Source organism: Mesoplodon bidens, assembly GCF_964165515.1.
Source record: "Mesoplodon bidens genome assembly, contig: HAP1_SCAFFOLD_146, whole genome shotgun sequence".
Classification (NCBI taxonomy): domain Eukaryota; kingdom Metazoa; phylum Chordata; class Mammalia; order Artiodactyla; family Ziphiidae; genus Mesoplodon; species Mesoplodon bidens.
In genome coordinates this window covers 1,153,549-1,175,338 of record NW_027672719.1, presented here as the reverse complement: position 1 = coordinate 1,175,338, position 21,790 = coordinate 1,153,549, and the positions used below count along the sequence as shown (strand labels likewise).

General features: G+C 46.6%; 1 protein-coding gene across 1 annotated transcript in view; it reads right to left on the bottom strand.

The window, feature by feature from the left end:
* Positions 1-608: 608 nt before the first annotated feature.
* The window catches only part of LOC308609775 (forkhead-associated domain-containing protein 1-like), a gene marked incomplete at both ends in the record, with an annotated part of 87,448 nt that continues 66,266 nt past the window's right edge, over positions 609-21,790 (bottom strand). Inside the window, 10 exons of the mRNA XM_081259070.1 lie at positions 609-725; positions 8,836-9,001; positions 9,538-9,758; positions 10,179-10,274; positions 13,194-13,318; positions 14,006-14,135; positions 15,507-15,632; positions 15,990-16,091; positions 19,825-19,929; positions 20,957-21,046. Coding sequence (XP_081115196.1) covers positions 609-725; positions 8,836-9,001; positions 9,538-9,758; positions 10,179-10,274; positions 13,194-13,318; positions 14,006-14,135; positions 15,507-15,632; positions 15,990-16,091; positions 19,825-19,929; positions 20,957-21,046 — 1,278 coding nt within the window. The remainder of the gene's footprint in view (positions 726-8,835; positions 9,002-9,537; positions 9,759-10,178; positions 10,275-13,193; positions 13,319-14,005; positions 14,136-15,506; positions 15,633-15,989; positions 16,092-19,824; positions 19,930-20,956; positions 21,047-21,790) is intronic.

Genomic DNA, 21,790 nt, shown 5'->3' with positions numbered 1-21,790 from the left:
CTTTAGACGGGCCATTTAACCTCTCTCGGCCTCAGCTTCCTCATTTGTAAAATGGGGAACATAATGCTATTTACCTCCCAGGGCTTGAGAGAGGATTAGACGAGAAGTGTTTTGAACACCGCAGAGCGCCATATAAACATGACTCACTGTTATGGAAGCGATAAAACTGGTTGCTGTTCACATTTATTAGAATAAATTCAGATATAAATGCACTATACCATGGCCCCAACAGCCCTGAGGTTACCATTCTGTCCTGTGGCCCCAGTACACGCCCTGGGTTTTCTCAACTGCGGGCTTCTCAGAGCTCCTTGGAGGTGTGACATTTGGGTTTGTCACTACCCAAACACATAATTGCATCTACCAGGCCTAGGAGTCTGAATTTCAAACTTATTCTTCATATGCCTGCGTATGTTTACATTCATAATATCTGTGAAAAGAACCCCTCTCCTCACACACTCCAAAATCCAGTATTGTGCAAAATACCAGTCTAGGAAGCAACACACTAGGGTAGCAACCTTTAATGTCCTAAAAAAGCATCTTAGTAGTTTGACGCAGAAGAGTTACACTGACTCACGGAGGATCACGCAAGGCCCAGCAGGACGACGTTTCTAGTTCCTTCCACCAGGTTTAGTAAACAGAAGGCTCTGGCTGGATTTGCTGGACATTTCTCTCTTCAGCATCTCCCTTCCTTGGTCCATCTTTGGGGTGCCTTTTCTGGCTCCAACCTACAACAAGCAAGAGCAACAAATGCCCAGACTCTATAATTGTAGGGAGATCCCCAAATATTTCTCAAATGACATTTTTTTTTACTCAAGATAAAATCTTTGTTGTAAAAAATATTTATATACACACATAGACGTGAGCAAAACGAAGGTAAAATGATCCACAATTATCACACTACCCACAGGTAATCTTATTCACATTTTGGTGTACACTCTTCCAGATCCACATATAATGTTTTCTTCTTACTTTTGCATCTTTTTTTGAACCAGGAGTTTCTGATGATAGGCAATTTCATTAGGATGGACTTTCTCTCGAAAAGCTGTTACTGAACTGAATGCCTTATGTCTCTGATGTCTTAGGAGGGTAAAATGCAGTATACTCTAGGGGGTCTGTCTAACCCTTTTCTGAGCACTACTCCTGGATCCAGGCAGCCATGTGTGTGACTCTGTCCCTGGTCATTCCTGATCGGGCACTTGGCACGGGCTGGGCTTTTAAGATGGTCACTCCCAGGATTTGGGCTTATGGGCTCTAAGATGCTACTTGCTTCCTGGGCTGGTCCTTTGAACTGGGGGACCATGAGGTCATTCCTTCCTGTCACATGACTGGAGAGAGCAGAGATCAGGGGAGCCACACAGAGACACAGAGAGGAGATACGGCCTGTGTGTGCGTGTGCACATGCTTGTGTGTGTGTAAAAGAGATGATGCCTGAGATCTGATGGCTTACCAGTTCTATTTCGAGGCCAGGCTCTCTTTCAGCTCCCAGTTTTTATGAGGCACTCACCCCTATATCCTTAAAAAAGCCCCCTCCCCCTCTTTTTAATTTTTTTCGGTACACGGGCCTCTCAGTGTTGTGGCCTCTCCCGTTGCGGAGCACAGGCTCCGGACACGCAGGCTCAGCGGCCATGGCTCACAGGCCCAGCCGCTCCGCGGCATGTGGGATCTTCCCAGACCGGGGCATGAACCCGTGTCCCCTGCATAGGCAGGCGGACTCTCAAACACTGAGCCACCAGGGAAGCCCAAGGCCCACTCTTGGGGAAGGAGTCGCCCAAGTTACACTTGGCAAGGAACCTGGAGGAAACCTTTCTGTACCGAGGAGATCCTAGACACCAAACTTCTAAGCTCAGGCTGGAGGGCAGGGAGAATGGGAAGCTGGCTCTTTGCTCTTAGCCGAAGCACCATCTGCCCTGCTTCTGTTAAAGTCAGAGGCAGCGTGAAGTTCCAGGGTGTCTCACATCTCAGAGAAGCACAATGTTCCCACAACATCCGGGGCCCATCCCAATATCTCCTCTGCCATTTCACATCCCCGCTGGTCCTCAGAAAAAACCTAGATGTAGGGCAGTTTCTGCCTCCTCCCAGCTCAGTCATATATGTGAGTGAATAAGTAACAAACTTCCAGTCGTTTCCACTTTGCAGGGTGGCAAACGTCTCAGATCAAGTGGGGCCCTCAGGATGCTCTCTATCCTCTTAACATCCTGCTCTGGGGAGTAACCACCTTCTGGTCTTAGCTGAAGGATGCTGGTTGAGAAGCTTCTATTTTCCAAATATATCCCTCACCTAGAATATCTTCGTTTCTTCCCATGATAATTTGGTTGCCTCAGCATGACTGTGGCCTTTTATCAAACTTGAATGTCTCCTCTCTCATATTCAACCAAAATGTGTTTGGCTTTCTAGCTTCCTGAGAGCACGCCTCTACTGTCTGCAAAGTGGGAACGTGGACTGGCTTAATTCCAGTTCCAGGGCTGATTTGTCAATGGCAATGTTTCAACATGTTCAAGATTTCATAGTCTTAATCCTCAACTTTGAAGAGAATTCTAGAGGATGCTTCCTTGAAATTTAAGACAAATTCCACTGGAAATGTATCAGGTTTATTACCTGGAGGTTTATAACCTAAAGGAGGAAAAGCTAGCACTCACCTGGGTGTCAGATCTGCACTGATTCCCAGCTCTCCTACTGAGCTGTGTGGCTCTGGACAAAGAAAGTCTCTGAGCCTCAGACAACTCATCTGTAAATTGGGTATAATAACAACACCCACCCCATAGGGTTGTTGTGAAGCTTAAAAGAGATACTGCACGTCGAGTGTTTGGCTCTGTGCCCGGCACATGCCAAAGGCTCAATACATAATAGATGTGGGATAACTGTCCACTGGGCTTCCTGCTGACGTCCTAGGGTTTTCTCTCTTCTCTCTTCTGGCTCACCTGGAAATGTGAGTTCTGCATCTTTGAGTTCTTCATCAGCTCTCCAAACATTCGTCTCTAACACAGAAAGAATATTGACAAAATTTAGCTTATGTTCTTCTTTGCCTTTTGCATCAGAGAAAAATGGATTTTTCTCAACGTTCAGATGCTACCCATTTGGATGGAATGTTGAGCCTTCCTAGGTGAGGAGGTGAGGATAGAGGTCTCCAGAAGGGGGTGTGGCTTTGGGGTAACGCTACACTGTCCTGCTGCACCTTTTAGGGAATCTCTGTTCCAGATTCCAGCAGAGAAGGAGGTGGTCAACCAAGAAGGCTATGAAGGATACTGCATTCTTCTTGGAGGACAGATCTGCTTTAGCTGGAAGCAGAGCCTCCTAGATCAGTGGAAGAGGCTGTAGATGTCCAGTGGCTTTCCACCCAGTGGAAATGTTGAAAGCCCCAGTGGCTAACCTCCCTGGCAGGGACTACACGGGCCTGTTGGCAAGCCAGCATCACTGAAAACCTGGAGCTTGCCGCTCCCCTGGGGTTTGATGACTATTGCTGACCCTGATCTGCTCAAGACCCTGCACCTCAGGGGCAGCTCATCAAAGAAAGAGCATCCCCTAGGCACTGGAGACACAAAAGTGAGAGGGAACTGGGGTCTCCCTTGCAGACTGACACTCCGCAGGTGAATGTGCAGTGGTGTCAGGAAGGAGACGTTCTCCTAGAGCCCTGAGCATCCACTGGGGTCGCCAACCTGATTCCTACAGCGGCCAGGAAAGTAAAAGAAGTGGGTGAAGTGAGCTGGGGTGGTGGTGGACAGCAGCAAACACACGAGCCCAGGGCCTTTCTAAGGGGCCTGGAAGATGGAGGCTTGTGATGGTGGCTTGTGGGTCTGTGGGCCTAGGGTCGCCAGATCTTCCAAGTTTCCCAGAGAAGATGGAAATCCAGAATATTCCAGGAAACTGCCCTATTTTGAAATGTAACTTAAAAAAAAAATCCCAAGAGACAAATGGAATATATCTGTGGGCTGCCATCTTGCGACATCTGCTTCAGAACCTCCCTGCTTGGTGTCTAGTTGGTGCTCAGTAAATGTTGGAGGGGTTGCCAGATAAAATACAGGATGCCCAGTTAAATCTGAATTCCAGAATGAAGCCAACAAATTTGTGAGTGTGAATATGCCCCGTGTAATATTTAGGACATTTATACCGAATAGCTTTTGTTGTTTATCTGAAATTAAAATTTAACTGGGCATCGTGTTTTTGGTTTGTTTGTTTTCCCCTCAATCTGGCAACCCTACCGGGTAGTCACAAAACTCAGGGAGGAAATAAGGCTGTCTTTTGGGACAGGGCATAGGTGCTTATGAGACTCTTCCCTTCTCCCAGAAGGATGCTGACTCTACCCTCAGAGGACTGTCCGTGAAGGCTGATGGGCCCGTACTGAACTGACAATTGCCCTCCAGGCGTTTTCCGTGGAGAAGCCTCGAGCCTGCGGCCACTCGGTATTTATCACAAACTCCGCTGAGACAATCACTATCCAAATGCCCAGATATTATAGAGCAGGGGTTAGTTTTAAACCAACAGCCTTCTTCTCTCCCACCCCATCCCCCCCCTCCCTTTTGTTTGCAGAACCCTTTATCCAAGCAAAATCCCATGAGGAACTTGGGGTATAAGATAACGGAGAGCTTCTCTGGCGGGAGAAAGGTGTGTGTGCTTTGAGAGTCACACCTTTCCATGGCACCCAAAGGCTCCAGGGAACCCCAGTTTGAACATTGCTGCAAAATTCCTTCCTGGATTAAGTTCCATCAGTGGGCAGCTGGGCACTGAGGGCAGAGCCTGGCCCCTGTGCACCTGCTTTTCCTGAACTTTACTGAACTCACTGGGATGTGATGAAGGGGGTGCGGGAGGGTCTTTTTCTTTAGCCTTCTTCTATCCGTATGCTGCATAGGCCTGGCCACATGGTTCTACTTCATCATTGTGGGCGGAAGAGCACCACCCCAAGCCCCTCCCATCCCACGCTCCTCCTACACAACATCTACCAATTGTGGGGCTTCCCTGGTGGCGCAGAGGTTGAGAGTCCGCCTGCCGACGCAGGGTTCGTGTCCCGGTCCAGGAGGATGCCACATGCCACAGAGCGGCTGGGCCCGTGAGCCATGGCCGCTGAGCCTGCGCGTCCGGAGCCTGTGCTCCGCAACGGGAGAGGCCACAACAGTGAGAGCCCTGCGTACCGCAAAAACAAACAAACAAACAAACAAAACACACAAGTGGCACGGAGGAAGCCAGAATCTTGAGAATACCTGGGCCCAAGGAAATCTTGGAAGATAGTGAGTTAAAGAGAATAGTGAGGATAATGACGATGGTAGGAGAGGGTGAATGCTTTGTGGTCCTATGTGCTAAGGCTTTTGTATACAAGCTCCCATTGGGAAGGCTACGAGCTAGGTGCCATTTTTATTCTTATCTTAAAGAAGAGGGATCTGAGCTAATTAAGCAGAGGGAAGGTTAGGGGGTTTTCCTGGCTGAGACCACAAGACAAAGCGGTGGTCACGCCCCCTAGCCAGGACTTGATTGGTTGGAGATTTGATTGGCAGGAGAGCTGAGCGGCTTCTCCTGCCAGAAGCAGCTGGTGCCCTTCAGCCTTTCTTCCACTTCAAGTCCTAAGAAAGGGCTTGCGTGCTTCCCAAGTGGCAACTTCTGTGCATTTAAAAATTTCCTCTTGAAAATCCCAGCCTTAGCCCTTTCACAAAAGGTATCTGGGTCCTTTCTTGGCCGTGGCCCTAGTCGTATTCACCAAAGAGAAGAGCGCGTCCCATAAGAGGTGGCGGCTTTGGGCGGACCGGGGAAGGCGTCAGCTGGCAGGAAGCTCCCTGGAAAAAATAGAGGAATCCCCACCCATGCATGAGCTGCCTATTCTTCCCCCTTAGAAACAGGGCTTGTGATATGCCAGGCACTGTAGGCATTTTGCCATTTAACCCTCCCACTGCCCCACGGAGTAGGCCCCTTGCTAAGAGTTTTGGTTGCTTTTGTTGAGGAACCTGCGATACAGAGGTCAAGCCACTTACTCAGGGTCATTCGGAGCAGTGGTGGGGCTTGACCCCTATTTGTTTGACTCCAAATCTGGCCTCTGAACTCTGAGAGACACTGCCGGCTTCTCGAGGGATGTGGGATGTGGATTCGAGTGAGCACGGCCTGGGCCGTGGTTCCCGTCCCTCTGCCACATGGACAGAGCCACAGGCCCAGTTCGCTGTGAAGGCCCAGCATCTTATACCAAGTCTCATTTTCACAGCCAGAGATATTAGTGTGGAAATAGGACTTTTGATTCTTGAAAGGTCTGCTTGGTGAAGAGATGATCAAACATTAAAACTACAAACTCCATTTTTTTTGGGGGGGGCAATTCTGAAGCTTAAGATGTGTAATTTCATCTCAGTGCTTCAACCTTGCCACCTCTGTGAATGGGTGAAGAGTTTCAAAGTTTTATACAGCAGGCTAAAAAACTAAGGCTCCTTGTGAAAATACTAAGTGTAAAACTTAGAAAAGAGGAATTCTGCTTTCTGTTCATTTCTGCTTAAAGACAACGAAGATATACTCCCTGGAAGGAATGGATGCCAAGACAGATGTATACAAGTGACCTTTAGGATCCAGCAAAACTTTAAAATGTAGTATTGTTTTCTTCCTGACAAACAGGCTGGCACGTCCCTTGCATTGTGTATGAATGAGGCAGCCCATGAATAATGCATGTGAAGCCTGATTATGTAAATCCTCAGGTTTTCAGTACATGACAATGGCTTTTTTTGGGCCCTACGCTGTCCCATTCTGTGGTCTGGTGTCTCTGCTTTGGGGCCTAGTCTGCCAAGCCCTGGGGGCGGGGGGGGGACTTCGGGGAGGGGTGAGCTCTGCAGAGGGCACATCAAAGGGAAAGTCACAACTCTGTCACTGGCCCAGCTCTCCCTGGCATTGCTTGGTGTGAAAGGAAACTGTCCTCTGCCTGAGGCAGCCCCATGACATATGCAGACTAAGGTCTGTGATGTTTAATTCACAGCAGTGAGCACTGGAAACACTTCATCCAGGCTCCCTCAGAGCAGGACAGCCACTTTTCATTTCTGGGGCTCTAAGCCAGACAGACTGCTGTCTGGAAACCTATTGCCTGGAAGGTTCGCAGGATGGGGGGCAGGCTTCTGCAAGGAACTATCTGACCATCACCTCCTGGTTGAGCAGAAGGGCACCCTTCTATGACCTTGGCCTCCTTAGAGCTCATGCAGGCAACAAACACACACATACAAATACACACACATGCCAACACACAGCACATACTCACATGTACACACATACACGCAAGCATGCGTGTACAAATACGCAGCCCCAAGTCAGAAAGACTGGCGTACTGTTCTGGCTACTCAGAAGAGCAAACCCAGATCTTTATTCTCAGAGAGCTTATTCCTCGGTGTATCCCTGGCACCTGGCAGAACAATGACAGTCAGAATCGCCGCCTTTGAAAACACTCGGGCTGTTCACTCAACTGATTGTGGTCATCATTGCAGGAGGCAGGGAAGTCAGATCATGACGCTGGACACCCTTAAACTCAGTACAGTGCTATGTGTCAATTATGTCTCAATAAAACTGGTGGAAAAAATAGTTATCTGGATAGAAAGAACAAAATAAAATACACGAATTATCAAAAGTTAAAAAAATACAGACGAGCTAGACTATGAGTCTCAGAAAGCACTGTTCACAACAGCCAGGACATGGAAGCAGCCTAAATGTCGATGGAGGAGTGGATAAAGAAGATGTGGTACAAATATACAGTGGAATACTACTCTGCCATAAAAAAGAATGAAGTAATGCCATTTGCAGCAACATGGATGGACCTAGAGACTATCATACTATGTGAAGTAAGTCAGACAAAGACAAATATCATTTGATATCACTTATATATGGAATCTAAACAAAATGATACAAATGTGCTTATTTACAAAACAGAAACAGACTCACAGACTTTGAAAACAAACTTATGGCTACCAAAGTGGAAATGTGTTGGGGAGGGACAAATTAGGAGTTTGGGATTAACATATGCACACTATTATACATAAAATATGTAATCAACAAGGACCTACTGTATAGCACAGGGAACTCTACTCAATATTCTGTAATAACTTATATGGGAAAAGAATCTGAAAAAGAATAGATATATGTATATGTATAACTGAATCACTTTGCTGTACACCTGAAACTAACACAACTCTGCAAATCAACTATACTCCAATATAAAATAAAAATTAAATTAAAGAAAAAGAAAGTTTAAAAAAATAGAGGCAAGCTAGACTATGAGTCTCAGAGAGGTTAATCTAACACATATATATGGAATCTAAAAAAAAAAACAAAAAAACAAGGTTCTGATGAACCTAGGGGCAGCCAGGAATAAAGACACAGAGGTAGAGAATGGACTTGAGGACATGGGGAGGGGGAAGGGTAAGCTGAGACGAAGTGAGAGAGTGGCTTGGACATATATACACTACGAAATGTAAAACAGATAGCTAGTGGGAAAGAGCTGCATAGCACAGGGAGATCAGCTCAGTGCCTTGTGACCACCTAGATGGGTGGGATAAGGAGGGTGGGAGGGAGACACAAGAGGGAGGGATCTGAGGATATACGTATGCATATAGCTGATTCACTTTGTTATACAGCAGAAACGAACACCACACTGTAAAGCAATTATACTCCAATAAAGATGTTAAAAAAATAAAAGCTGCCTGAAGTCACACAGTAAATGGCAGAACAAGAGTCTAAACCTAAGTCTGCCTAACGCTAAAGCTATTCTGCCACCTTCCTTTGCAATGAGCGAATGCATTCTGTGCTGCCTGGATCCCACTGGGACCTCAGTTGGCTGTTTCTAAAGGGAGCTGAGGGGCAGCCTCAGAGGCTCTGCTCCGAGCAGGGACCTCTCACCTTCTGCTGCCTGATCGCCCTGGTGACCCTCTTCTCCTGGTGCAGCCACTCTTCCATGTGCGCCAGGGCCTCCTTCAGCAGCGCCTTTTCTTCGGCCTCTTTGGAGGTGTCGTCCTTCAGCTTTGCCACCTGTGACTGGTACATCTGAACCGACACTTTGCTCTGCCTGAGCACACGGGAGAGACAAAGTCTCTTTTCTCCTCAGCTTTCTCACTCACCACCAATGCTCCTGACCTGGGAGATCCTCAGAACACTTCCATATATGCCTGGCTTCGCGGTTTCCTTACAAGTGGGGGGAAGGCTGAAGATGTGGGGACTAGAGGGCAGAATAAATAGCCCATTGGCTGTGGACGTGCAGCATGAAGGGGGCAACGGTTATGCTACCAGCCCCTCCCAATTTCCCAGAGAGGGTGGGGGAACGGATACCACTGAAAATAGGGTGGAATTACGAAAAGCACACACATGGTGACACATCAGACACATTTATAAAAGGTGCACCTTATTCCTTAACAGTAGGGTACTTTAACTGCTGCTTTCTTGCCCAGAGACTTGGGTCCATCAGGCCCTGAGTCACCATCCCGCCTCCCCCCTCCACACCCAGGCCTCTGTCCTCTTGTCCTGGTCCCTACGGGTCTGCAGCTGCACCGAGGTTTAGCCTGGAGAATGGAGGCCTGGGCCTTTTGCCGGGGACACGGGCCATACTTGAGCTGTTCAATGTCCTCCTCGTATCGTCTCAAAAGCTCTTCTTTTCTCTGCAGCTGGTTCTTGAGTAGGGTGATCTTATCAAACACCAGGTACAGGTCTCTTTGTCGAAGCTGGTAGACTCTCTCCCTCTCTTTTGGGGAGAGGTGTTTCATGGACACGTGACCTGACATATCTTTGATGTTCATCAAAGTCCCGAGGGTTTTGCTCATATCCATGTACTACGAGAAAGCATTTCTCAGGTAAGAGGCCTGGCCCAAGACCGCTGGTGGCCACTTTGAGGAGGCAAACATCTAACTCTGTTTCATTCATTTTCTGCAGTTGCAGAGAAGAAACACATGCTTTGCAAATGAGTGCATTTGGGGTTTTTAGTACGACTTTCATTTTCCCCCGCATCCATTTACACTATGCCTTTTTGAGAATTGGGGTGGGGGAGGGGGAATGACAACAGACATAAACATTCATTCTTACTACCCAGTCTTCCAAGGAATTGGGCTCTGCAATTTCCAGCCCATGCTGGGATAGGAGATGGGTCTCGTGGAGCTACTGTACCAACTAAACATGTATGTGGAGTTGATGTTTAAACTATCTGCAGGGCACACAGGTTTGGACAGGAGGGGACTGATGCTGGGTATACCTACCAGGTTTTCACTGAGATCTAAAGCGTCAGCCACATCCATTTTCCCTAACTTCTCAGAGACCATGATGGACCCTGGGCTGGAAAGGCCATTTTGAGGCTGAAATAAAAAAAAGAAGAAAAACTCTCTTGGCATTCCATTATGATTTTCTACATCCAGAATAATAACCCAAAGAATAATGGAAGAACTGGAAAGTTACTAAAGAATAATTTGAGAGAGTTAATTTTTTTAACATCTTTATTGGAGTATAATTGCATTACAATGGTGTGTTAGTTTCTGCTGTATCAAAAAGTGAATCAGCTATACGTATCCATATATCCCCATATCCCCTGCCTCTTGCATCTCCCTCCCACCCTCCCTATCCCACCCCTCTAGGTAGACACACAGCAACGACCTGCTCTCCCTGTGCTATGCAGCTGCTTCCCACTAGCTATCTATTTTACCTTTGGTAGCGTGTGTGTGTATATATGTCCACGCCAAGAGAGTTGGTTTTAAATCCACTCTGACTCTGTGAACTGCTTTCTTTATGACTGTGCTCCTACCCCTTCAGAGCACAACTGCCTTTGAAATGATGCATCACTTGTGCCGTTCTTTGGCCACCGTCTCGTCTGTCTTCCCTTTAGGCCAGTGGTTCTCAACCGGGGGTGACTCTGGCCACCCTACCCCCTTCAGGACATTTAGCAATGCCTGGACACATTTGTGGGTGTCATAATTGCTGCTGGCGTCTAGTGGGTAGAGGACAAGGATGCTGCTAAACACCCCATGATGCATAGGGCAGTCTCCCAAACAAAGAGTTACCTGGCTCAAAAAATCAGTACCGCTGATGTTGAGAAGACAAGCTCCAGAAAAATGGAGACCATGTGGCTTTTGCTCACTATCTCCCTCCTTGTGCCCAGCATGGCACCTGTCACCGAGTGGTGCATAGTGGTCATGTTTGTTGAATGAACGAATGAAGGTTAAGTGGAAAATGGCCTCCCTCCTTTTTACTAAAGGAATCTCATTTCTGTGCAGCAGAAACCATACCCTCACAAAATTCGGCCCAACCTTCTCCTAGCTCTGGAACCTGGTGGGTGGGCATCCCTTCAGAACCTTTCCAGAGACAATGCAGATAGTGTTTGCAGCTGCATCTCCCTAAGACCCCAACCAGCCAGCTGGCTGCTGGAAGCCCAACTGACTGCATGGAAAGGCCACCAGACTGAATAGGGGACCTGATCTGAACGACTACAAATAACCATAACAAGCCTCCTTAAAAAATAAATTGGCTTTTAATGCTTGCCATGAGCCTCTCTTAGCCCTAGCATTTGTTGGCACTACCCTGAAACCCTCTGAGATTAAAAACAAAACAACTACAGAAATATAAATGCCCCCAAAGTGACTGTGATAGATAAGAGTGGACATATTTGTCTATGTACCTATGGAGATGAGAATAAAAGAGGGTATCTGAAGATGACAATAAACCGGGCAGATCTGCTGCAAAAAGAACCTGAGATGCTGTTCAGTGTCTTCAGCTACCCTGAGCTGCATCCTCTGTACCGCTCCAGACGCCCCCTCTTTTCCTGAGGGGAGGGTCACTAAGGAAGAGCCTGGGCTACAGGATCCAAGCACACAGTCCCCACCCAGTCTCTGCAGGCTCGCAGACAGACCACCAGGGACACACCGCTGGTGTGTCTTCAATCATTATTCTGTGACCTTGGGTGAGGTACTTGACCTCCTGAAGCCTTAATTTTTCTTATCTGTTAAATGGGGACAATAATAGTAACTATGACACAAGGCTGCTACGATGGTTAAATGACATAAGGCATGGAGCCGGCTGAGCTCAACGCCTGGCACACAGTAAGCAGTTCACAGATGTCAGCTATTCTTCCTCCTGCTCTTTCCTTTAATTACTGCCAACCTTGGAGGATTGAGAGTTGGGAGGTTTCCTGCTCTGTGGTGTCAGTGGTGGGATGAGGGCTTGTTGCCAAGGGGAAGGTCAATCTTGGAAGCAGGACCATCAGGACGTGAGATCCAGCTGAGCTCCCCACCTGGAGACAGGCCCTCTACTCCCAACCTCAGAGAAGGAAGATTCGATTTTACCAGGAAGACCAACACGTTTCTGAAGACTCACATCTCTAGACGTGTGAGCAAATGTCTAGAAAAATTGTAGGAGAAAATGCTGGTACAGAGAGGATGGCTTTATTATGTTTTCCAAAAGCTGGTTTAGACTAGCTGCCGCAGCAAGCCACGCTGACCTGAGCTGTCCATTGTCATGTGTCAGTCAAACACCTGATCAAACATCCATTTAGGATACACGGCACCTTCAACCTAACAATCAAATTACTTCTGAAAATCCTGGAAAACACAAACTATGCTCCCTAAGAAAGGAAGGTTTTCTTGGATAATACTCTTTAAATACTGTTTGACAATAATAACTATCATCTATTAAAGTGCTCGCTATGAGCTAGGCACTGGGATAATCACTTTACATGATGATCTCCTTTAATTTTTCCATCATCATTTTACAGCTGGGAAATGAAGTCCCAGAAAGGTTAGGAGCCTGCCCAAGGTCACAGAGCTTGTAGAGCTGGGATTAGGACACAGGTCTCTGATTCTAGAACTTGTGTCTTCTTAATCATCATGGCTCCCTTCTGCTGCCCTTTATGTGTTCATGTTTTTCAGTTTATAGCAAAAAGCAAGTGTTAGGCAAGCTCATGACATAATGTTGTACATTAGCTTGTTGGATATTTTCTGCAGAATATAACATGTGATGTGAAAAGGAGGGCCCAGAGATTGACCTGGCCAGCATCAGTGCAATGCTATATCATGCTGTACATGATGGGAAGCCGCCTTTCTATTCAAACATTGGATCGCTGGTACGGCCAGGCACCGACCAGTCCATACAGGTGCCAGCCCATCAGGGAGGACCTGGCCTCGAACCAATGATGTATACAGTGGTGCCAGGGCACACGGCTCGTGTCTGTCCTCATGCCCACCCTCCCCACGTGTCAGTCAATGCAGAGACAAAGTTTCTTTGGTTACCGTTCCGATCTCTACTCTTGAAAAAGTTGGCAAGTCAGGTTTTACATCCAATATTTTCCGAACATTTTTTTCCATCCCGAGGGTCTTTAAGTCTAGAAATGATCCATCCATGTGGTCCTTGTGATCTATAAAAGAAAAAGTTTACACTCAAAAGAAAGGCTCAGGAAGAAGTTACTGCATGTAAAAGTCACAGCTGCTATTTACTGGACCCTTACCACAGGCCAGTACTAATTAGCTCACCATCCTCCCTTGGCAGGTGAGGCATCGAGGCCCAGAGAGGTGAAATGACTTGTCCAAGGCCACACAGCTCATATGAGGCTGCAGCCTCCCAGGGCGGGGGCACTGAGGGGGAACCTTCGGCCACAGGTGTGAGGATGGACTTGAACCCAGGCTTCTGTGTCCTGGCCCAGGGCTCCACCCAGCAGCAAGCTTGGCTTCTTGAAAGCCCTATTCCCTCTAAACAGGGTATTTATCCTGGGAAGTTCCCCAAGGTTGGTCCTTGCACAGCATCCGTCTATGAAAAAGTTTTCACTGGGCCACAGTGAAATAAGAAAAAGAGGGACAAGGTTCTGAGTTTTTCATGAAATCCTGTTTATTTAATATCAAGGCCTGCTCTTGACTCTGAGCTCATGCCTACCCATCTATTTTTTTTTCCTGCCCATCTTTTTTTATAACTCTGTTTTTTTAGTTATGAAATGATGGGGATAGAAGATGGTGGTCCTGGCAAATTGGTTAGTCCCTAAAGTGAACCCTCAAGTCTGGGGTCCACGGTTTTCAGCACAGAGGGGGTGACTAGGCAGGAGGAAACTTACTTGACAAGCAGGCCTTCTCAAGTTCTTTAATTCGTGCACGAAGCTCAGATAAAGCCTTTTTCTGACACTGAATGACTTCCTCATGTCGGGACGCTTTGCACTTGGCCCCTAGATCACTGAAGGACTGCTCCTGTGGCCAGAATGGTGAGGACAGCAGCTTTATCAGTGATCACAACCTCCCTCTCTTGTATTTGAAGAAACATGAACAAATCATGGATTAGCAGAAACCCTGTCACTTACTTAGTACCTTGGAAAATATCATTACAGGGCTTCAGCAGAGAAGGAATTTAAAAATTTCATTTCGAATACAAAGTCACGTCTAGGAAGATTTCCAACTTTCCTACCGACTTAGCATGACTATAAATAAGAGATCCCCCCTGTGTTCCCTCCCCACGTTTTCTTTCTCTTGTTCTTCTAATGCTCTTCTAAGCCGGGGTTTCCACTTGTTCTCATTCTGGTCTCATCCCTGAACAATCACATCAATTTGCTCCTGGAGGGGCTTTTTTTTTTTTGCCGGCACCATGCGGCATGCGGGATCTTAGTTCCCTGACCAGGGATCGAAACCGTGCCCCCTGCAGCGGAAGCACAGAGTCTTAACAACTGGACCGCCAGGGAAGTCCCTGGAGCCGCCTTTTTTTTTTTTTTTTTTTTTTTTGCGTTACTCGGGCCTCTCACTCTTGTGGCCTCTCCCGTTGCGGAGCACAGGCTCCGGACACGCAGGCTCAGTGGCCATGGCTCACAGGCCCAGCCGCTCCGCGGCATGTGGGATCCTCCCGGACCGAGGCATGAACCGGTGTCCCCTGCATCGGCAGGCGGACTCTCAACCACTGCGCCACCAGGGAAGCCCCAGGTGGTTCTTATCGGCCAACTTGGGGAAAACCTTCTTCTAAGACTTTGTGGCTGAAAATGTAGTCTGCAGAGCTGTGCTATCGGTACCAGCTGGGAGCTGTTCAGAAATGCAGAATCCCAGGCTCCCCCCACCCAAGACCTGCTGAGTCAGAATCTGCATTTCAACAACATCCGCATATGATCCGTGGACACCTTTGAGTTGAGAGGTGCCACTGTTAACTATCCTGCAATTGGCTGGTTTCTGGAAAAGTAAGTAGCCGTTTTGGCCATGTGTTTCCCCTGATATGCATGAAGAGAAAGCAAAAGACTGAAATACTATTGGTTGGTCTTGCACACACTTAGACACAAACCAGGACCCGCAGTAACGACTGGGATTTGTATCAATAAAATCAGCTGCGGTATATAAACAAAGTACCATTTTTAGACATTTCAATAAGCTTGCCTCTTCAAGTTGATCTTCAACTTGATCTCTGAGTTTTAGGATTCAAGCTTCATGTTAATTCCTCCTACATCATTCACCCTCTTTAATTAATTTAGCTCCCAACAAGGAGTTGCTGAGATTCCTCCATCTAAGTACGTGCCCTCTGTTTCTCATAGGAAAGTCCATTTCATCAGTTTCCAGTAGTAAAGAGAAGGACGGGGACCACCTTACCGATTTCTCTGCCATTAGCAGCTTGACTCTGGCTTTCAGCTTCTCCTCTTGCTGTAGCCTTTCCTCGGTCAGCTTCTCCTTCTCTGCCAGATACTGCTCAGTTTCCCGAGAACTGTTGATGTTCATCTGAAATGAGGGGAAGGGGAACTGCAGCTGATGGGGGACAGGACTAACGCAGGAGTCATTTCCACTACCTTTGGGGGCGGGACAAAGGTTCACGAAACTTTCTTCAAAACACAGAAAAACGATGCTTAGCATAGTAACTAATAGCTAAGTAGTAGAGCATCGTGGTTAAGAGCTCAGACTCTAGATCTAGATAGAATCTCAGCTCTAGTTCTTTCTAGACACTTCTTGGTATAGAAAATAAGCGGGTGAACTAAGGCAGGCCTCCTCCTCCTCATTCATCCCTGCCGGCCACTTGGGTGTGGGATTCCGTGGAGAGCACAGGCCCGTGAAGGGGCTCTGCAGCACGCCTACCTGACCTACTGCCCTTTTCAAATTGGCTTTAATGAGGTTTGCTCTGTTCCTCATTTCTTGCAGTTGAAGCAATTTCCTTCTGGAATCCTCCCGAAGCTTCTCTTCAACCTGAAAGGATGATGAAACCGAGGGCTTGCTGCTAATGTGATCATCATGCCCTCTGGGGAAACTCTTCTTGGGGGGTGCTAATGGCAGTGGGGGAGTCCCTGAGGGGTAGTGACAGCTGCAGACCAGCAGCAGGGGTCACAGGCATGCACAGGGTGGAGGCAAACTCACAGGGAGTTGCCCCCTATGGGAAAGGGCCGAGCTCTGCACCCGGGGCTCAACTATGTTCTACCGCACACTCCCATCCCAGCTCGGTCCTTAACAAGCGGTATGACACTCGGAAAGTTATTTCACTGCTCCGTGACTCAGTGCCCTCATCTGTCAAATGGGGATGATGATACTAGTATCACTGCATAGAGTTATTGTGGGGATTCAATGTTTGGCATAGTGCTTAAGGGCTCTGTGAGTGTGTTAAGTACTGTTGTAACCTATGAAAGGTGGACGGGAATGTCCGCCGTACAGTCTCTTTCTAATAACTCGTGATGGGTACTTGGAAATGTTATGATTGGGTTTATTATCATAACTGTTTGTCATTACCACTTTGAGCACACTCACTGGTGGTAACCTCTATGGAGGCTTGCTAAAGCAATGTCTATTAAGAATTGCAGCCTGCAAACGAAGGCATTTAAAGTGGAGAAGCTTGCCTACTTTTCCCCCCTTGCTTGGGTAACAGTCAACGCACGGTAGGCTTGGGAGTGCTCCACGCTACCCTTGGCTGGCCAGTGTAGGCTTCGCAGCTGCTCAATTCTTGGATGCACCTGCTGAGCCCTGGGCCCTGGCACTAACAGGAAATGAGGCAAACTCTCGTAAATAAATGGAAAGTTTTTGTGCTGAAACAAATTCACAGGCTGTTTTTTTAGGGATCTGAAGAGGGGGATCACAGGGATCTAATAAAAGACCCAGAAAAGCCCTTAAGAGCTTTCTTCTGAGTAGTGTGGTCCAGTGGAAGAGCCTCTACCCAGCTCCGTTACCTTGGAAAAGTCATCTAAGCTCTCTGGGCCTTAGTTTTCTCCCAGGTCTAAACATGCTTGGACTTCTATGTCAGCAGCCTGTTTCATGTGCTGCAAAAGCCAAGTCCAGCCTTGGACTCTGCCCCTGTCTGTGTTCTGCATGAACAGCCCCCGTTCCCAGCCCCAAGCCTCAGAGTCACCTTCAGTGGCCGCCCTGCTCCCTCTCTCACACTCGGTCGTCTCACGCATGTCCTCCAGTCCCTCTCACATGCAAGCTGGACTGTGACAACTGGCCTCCTTGCCTCAAGTTTAGTTTCTTCCAGTGCAATCTTAATGGTACTGTGAGAGTTACCCAGCTGTAAGGCAACTCTGTCCAACAGAACTTTCTGCAATGGTACAGGTACTCTGAGCGAGGCTGTGTTGTCTAATACGGCAGCCACCAGCCACATCTGGGGATCAAGCACTCGAAATGGGGCTGGTGTGACGGAGGAACTGAATAAATAATTTTATTTAATTTTCATTAATTTCAGTGTAAACAGTAGCATGTGGCTGTTTGCTACGCCAGCGTCACTGAAGTCAGACGAACCTGGAGTCAGACAAAACCGACTGTGCCATTGGGCTAGTTACTTTACTAGTAACTAGTAGCCTTGACTTTCTCATCTGTAAAATGGAGAGGATGATTTCTAGATCACAGTGCTGTTGTGAAGATGAAGAGATGAAATGTTCAAGGGAACACCTAGTAAGTGAGAAATTGTAACTATCATTGTCACCCTGATTACTGTCCACGAAGGTCATTGCATCAGTCACTTGTTCAGAAGCCATAGTAGCTCCCCACTGCCTGTGTGGTACAGAGCCCAAGCTCCTGAACTAAGTCAAAACACCAAGCCAGGGATTCAAGAAGCAGCTACGAACTCTGAATGAGGTAAATAAAACTGAATCCACACCTAGATAAACCATAATAAAACTGCTGGAAATCAAGGGAAAAGACAGTCTTAAAAGCAACCGGAGAAAAAGATAGATTATGCAAAGGTACAACAGTTAGGCTTACAGATGACTTCTAAATAGAAATAATAGGAGCCACAAGACAATAGTGACATATCTAATGTGCTGAAAGAAAAGAATTGCCATTGTAGAATTCAATACGCAGTCAAATGTGTTTTAAGAGTGAAGGTTAAATATACATCTCCAGGCAGACACACAGGCACATGTGAGAATTTGTCATCAGCAGAGCCACAATGAGGGAAAACATTAAAGGGTATTCTTCAGACACAAGAAAAATGAACCCAGGTGGGTGATCAGAGATGCAGAAAAGACAAGCAACAGTAAGGGTAATGTGTGGATATGATACTGACTATAGCAAAACACTAATAATGTCTTGTGGGGTATTAACTATCAAGAGGAGTTTAGAAAATGACAGCAATGGCTTATAAATCTGGAGGGGGTAAGTGAAGTTAAGGTGTTTGAAACTCATTGCACTGTCAAGGAGAAGGGCATAATTATCAACTACTATTGCCTCTTGGTAAGTTAAGAATGCAGGGCTTCCCTGGTGGCGCAGTGGTTGAGAGTCCACCTGCCGATGCAGGGGACATGGGTTCGTGTTCCGGTCCGGGAGGATCCCACGTTCCGCGGAGCAGCTTGGCCCGTGAGCCATGGCCGCTGAGCCTGTGCGTCCGGAGCCTGTGCTCCACAACAGGAAAGGCCACAACAGTGAGAGGCCCGCGTACCGCAAAAAAAAAAAAAAAAAAAAAGAATGCATATTGTAGTCTTCAGGATGACTACAAAGAGAATAGTAGAAGAGTGAAAAACTTAATTAATGTGTGATTTGGGTGAATCAAGGATGAATGCTATTGTCTTACTATTACTAAAAGAATAGTAAAAAAGTGAAATATTTCCAAGCTAATAGAGGGGGAAAGTGGAATAAGAGAAAACCATCCACTCAGAAGGAGGCAAGAAAGGAGAGAAAGGAACATAACACAGATGGTACAACTGGTATTGAGCAAGAAGGTAGATTTAAACCCCAGTACATGAGTAATTACATAATATAAATGGACTAAAAGTCAAAGATTGTCAAACTGGATTTTGTAAAAATGATACGCTATTTAATGGCATATGTCTAAACCTTAAGACAAAAATTGACAGAGAACATATGAAAAAGATATGGTATGAAAACTCTAACCAACAGAAAGCCAGTGATGAAGCTAAATGACAAAGGAGACGTGAAGGGAGAAACACTACTAGAGATGAAAAGGGACATTTCATGATGATCTAAAGTTTTGCTCTACAGGAAGTATTAGGATTCTAAATTCATATGCACCTAGTAACACAGCCTCAAAATATATAAAGCAAAAATCGTTCATATTAAAAGAAGAAACACACAAATGACAAACATGTTGAGATTTTTAAAAACATTCTCAATGATGGAACAAAAAGACAAAAAAAAATCAATATGAGAATTTAAGTTGGAACAACATCATTGGCAAACTTGATTTAATGGATCAATTCTTTCTTAGATAATTTCACGATTAAGATCTGAAGGCAGTCTAGGGTAGTGGTTACACACAGGAGCTTTGGAGTCAGGCAGACCTGGATTCAAGTTCTGCCACAACTACTTTATGCAAGTGAACTTGGATAACTTCCTTCACCTCTGTGAGCCTCAGTTTTCCCAACTGTAAAGTGGGGTGAATACCAGTATAGACCGCATGGGGTCATTGTGAGGATGAACAGAGATGATGCAGGTGGAGTGCTTGCCCCAGAGTGGTTTCCAGGCCGACCTGTCCCTGCCATACCTTGCTGTTTTCCTGCAGCGTCATGGAGATCAGGCTCTGCTCAGTACTGCTCCTTTTCAGCTCCACCCTGAGTTTCCTCATTTCTTTTTCCATGTCATGGATTTGCTGAAAGAGTTCCAACAACAGGGAAGTCAACTTCACAACGCATTTCATCCGGTTCATTAAGGCAGAAACCTAGTCTGGGATTCGCTTCATTCCTTCCCTTGGGGGACAATTCCACATCTTTGAGGCAAAGTAGACTTTCTTTCAACGGATGCAATGAAAGGGCTGGGTGAGGGAAAACTTGAGTTTCTTTTGAAGATCAGCATGGATCCTGGATTAAACAGTACAAGATACCTATCCACTCATTAGAGTCTCTTTCCTTGGGGCACATTTTTGAGTTCAATCTAAATAAGGGCTGTTTGGAAGACACAATGGGCACAGTTTGGAAGAAAAGAACAATGACATTTTTCTTTTATCTCATTTGAGGCAGAGAAGTGTGCTCCTGACAGAGAGAAGAACACACGTCTCCTCCCCCCGTCCCAGGCACCGTCCTTCCCAACGGATGGAAAACGTATGCCTGGTGATGTGCACGAGGGTTCGGGCCAGTACAGGGGGTGAACATTTACATTTAGTGGTCATCTTTTCATTTTATAAATTTTTATGTTCACCTTCCATACAAGGCCAGTGATACATTTGCTTTTTATTTTGGTTTTATGAATTGTTGTAAAATTGAATGTATTTAAGCAAAAATACTTCAAGAAGAGTTGTGTTAATAACAGTGCTCAGGGCTGTGATAAAACTTGTGACAGTGGATCATGAAAGTCTGGGCATCACAAGTCCAGGGGTAGGGACCACGGTGAATTTCTAGCAGCATATGGTGGCCACCTCCCATCCCTGTCCCCAGGGGAAACCTGATGAGGGGCCTTGAGCCAACTGCCCAGAAAATCTGGGGAGAGTGTGTTTTCCATGGTCTTTTCACCCATCTCTTTGAGGCTAGCAAATCAAAGAATTAGGAGACTACATTAACAGACAAACACCCAGAAAGCCCCAGAGCTTGTGCTAGCTAATGGGCCAAGAAACCCCTCCAAAACCCTCAAGGCCACAATCTAGGCTTTCAGTGGACACCTAGGGGTCAGGAGGTTCAACGCACGGTTTTGCAGAGTTTTAGCTCTTTCTCTTGGGCTTCCCACTTCTCCTTCTGGGCATCTTCCTTCTGTAAATCTTCTTTCAGCACTGAGCACTGTGGAGAAAAAGGACAAGACCACGGGGGCTTGGCTGGGGGTCCCAAGTACCTGTGTTCACGCCCAGGTGTGTTTCCTGCTGTATAACCCAATCACACCTCTGAATTCTGAGAGGCGAGACCATTTGTGTGATGGGAGCATGGGATCCTGCAGTCATTCCCAGTTCACCCCTCTCATGAGTTCTGAGGAATAGAGCGTCTAAATTCCTCTTCAAGAGCCAGCAAACTTCACTTCAGGGGAAATCCAGCTTTGTAGAGTCTGGGTACTTAGGGTGCAGGAATTGGGATGTTTTCACACTGTGACCGGTGAGGGTGCAGGGGGCTGAGACAGAGAGCTGGGGTCCATCTTAGGGCTTTTGTGCAGGTTGAGTCTCAAAGACACAACTGCCCCGACTGGTGTGGAGGGGTAAACGGAGCTGTCTTGCCCGAGGGTGGCTTGGCAACAGGCATTAAGTGCATAAGGATGGATGTGCCTTCTTTTGACCCAGCAATTCCCACTTTAGGAATGTACCTTAAGGACAATGACTGGAGAAATAAGTAAATCTGTAGTTTCAAGGATGCTCTTCACAGAATTTTCAGTAACCGTGGAATAAAAAAAAAAATGAGGAAACATCCCAAGTGTTGTTTAGAACAGCAGACCACTTTATAACACTGGGTACATCCAGGAGAAAGTATGTAGCATTTAAGACGAATGATAAGAGCGCTGATTTATTAGCACGGGAAAATAGTAAGTATTTAAAAATT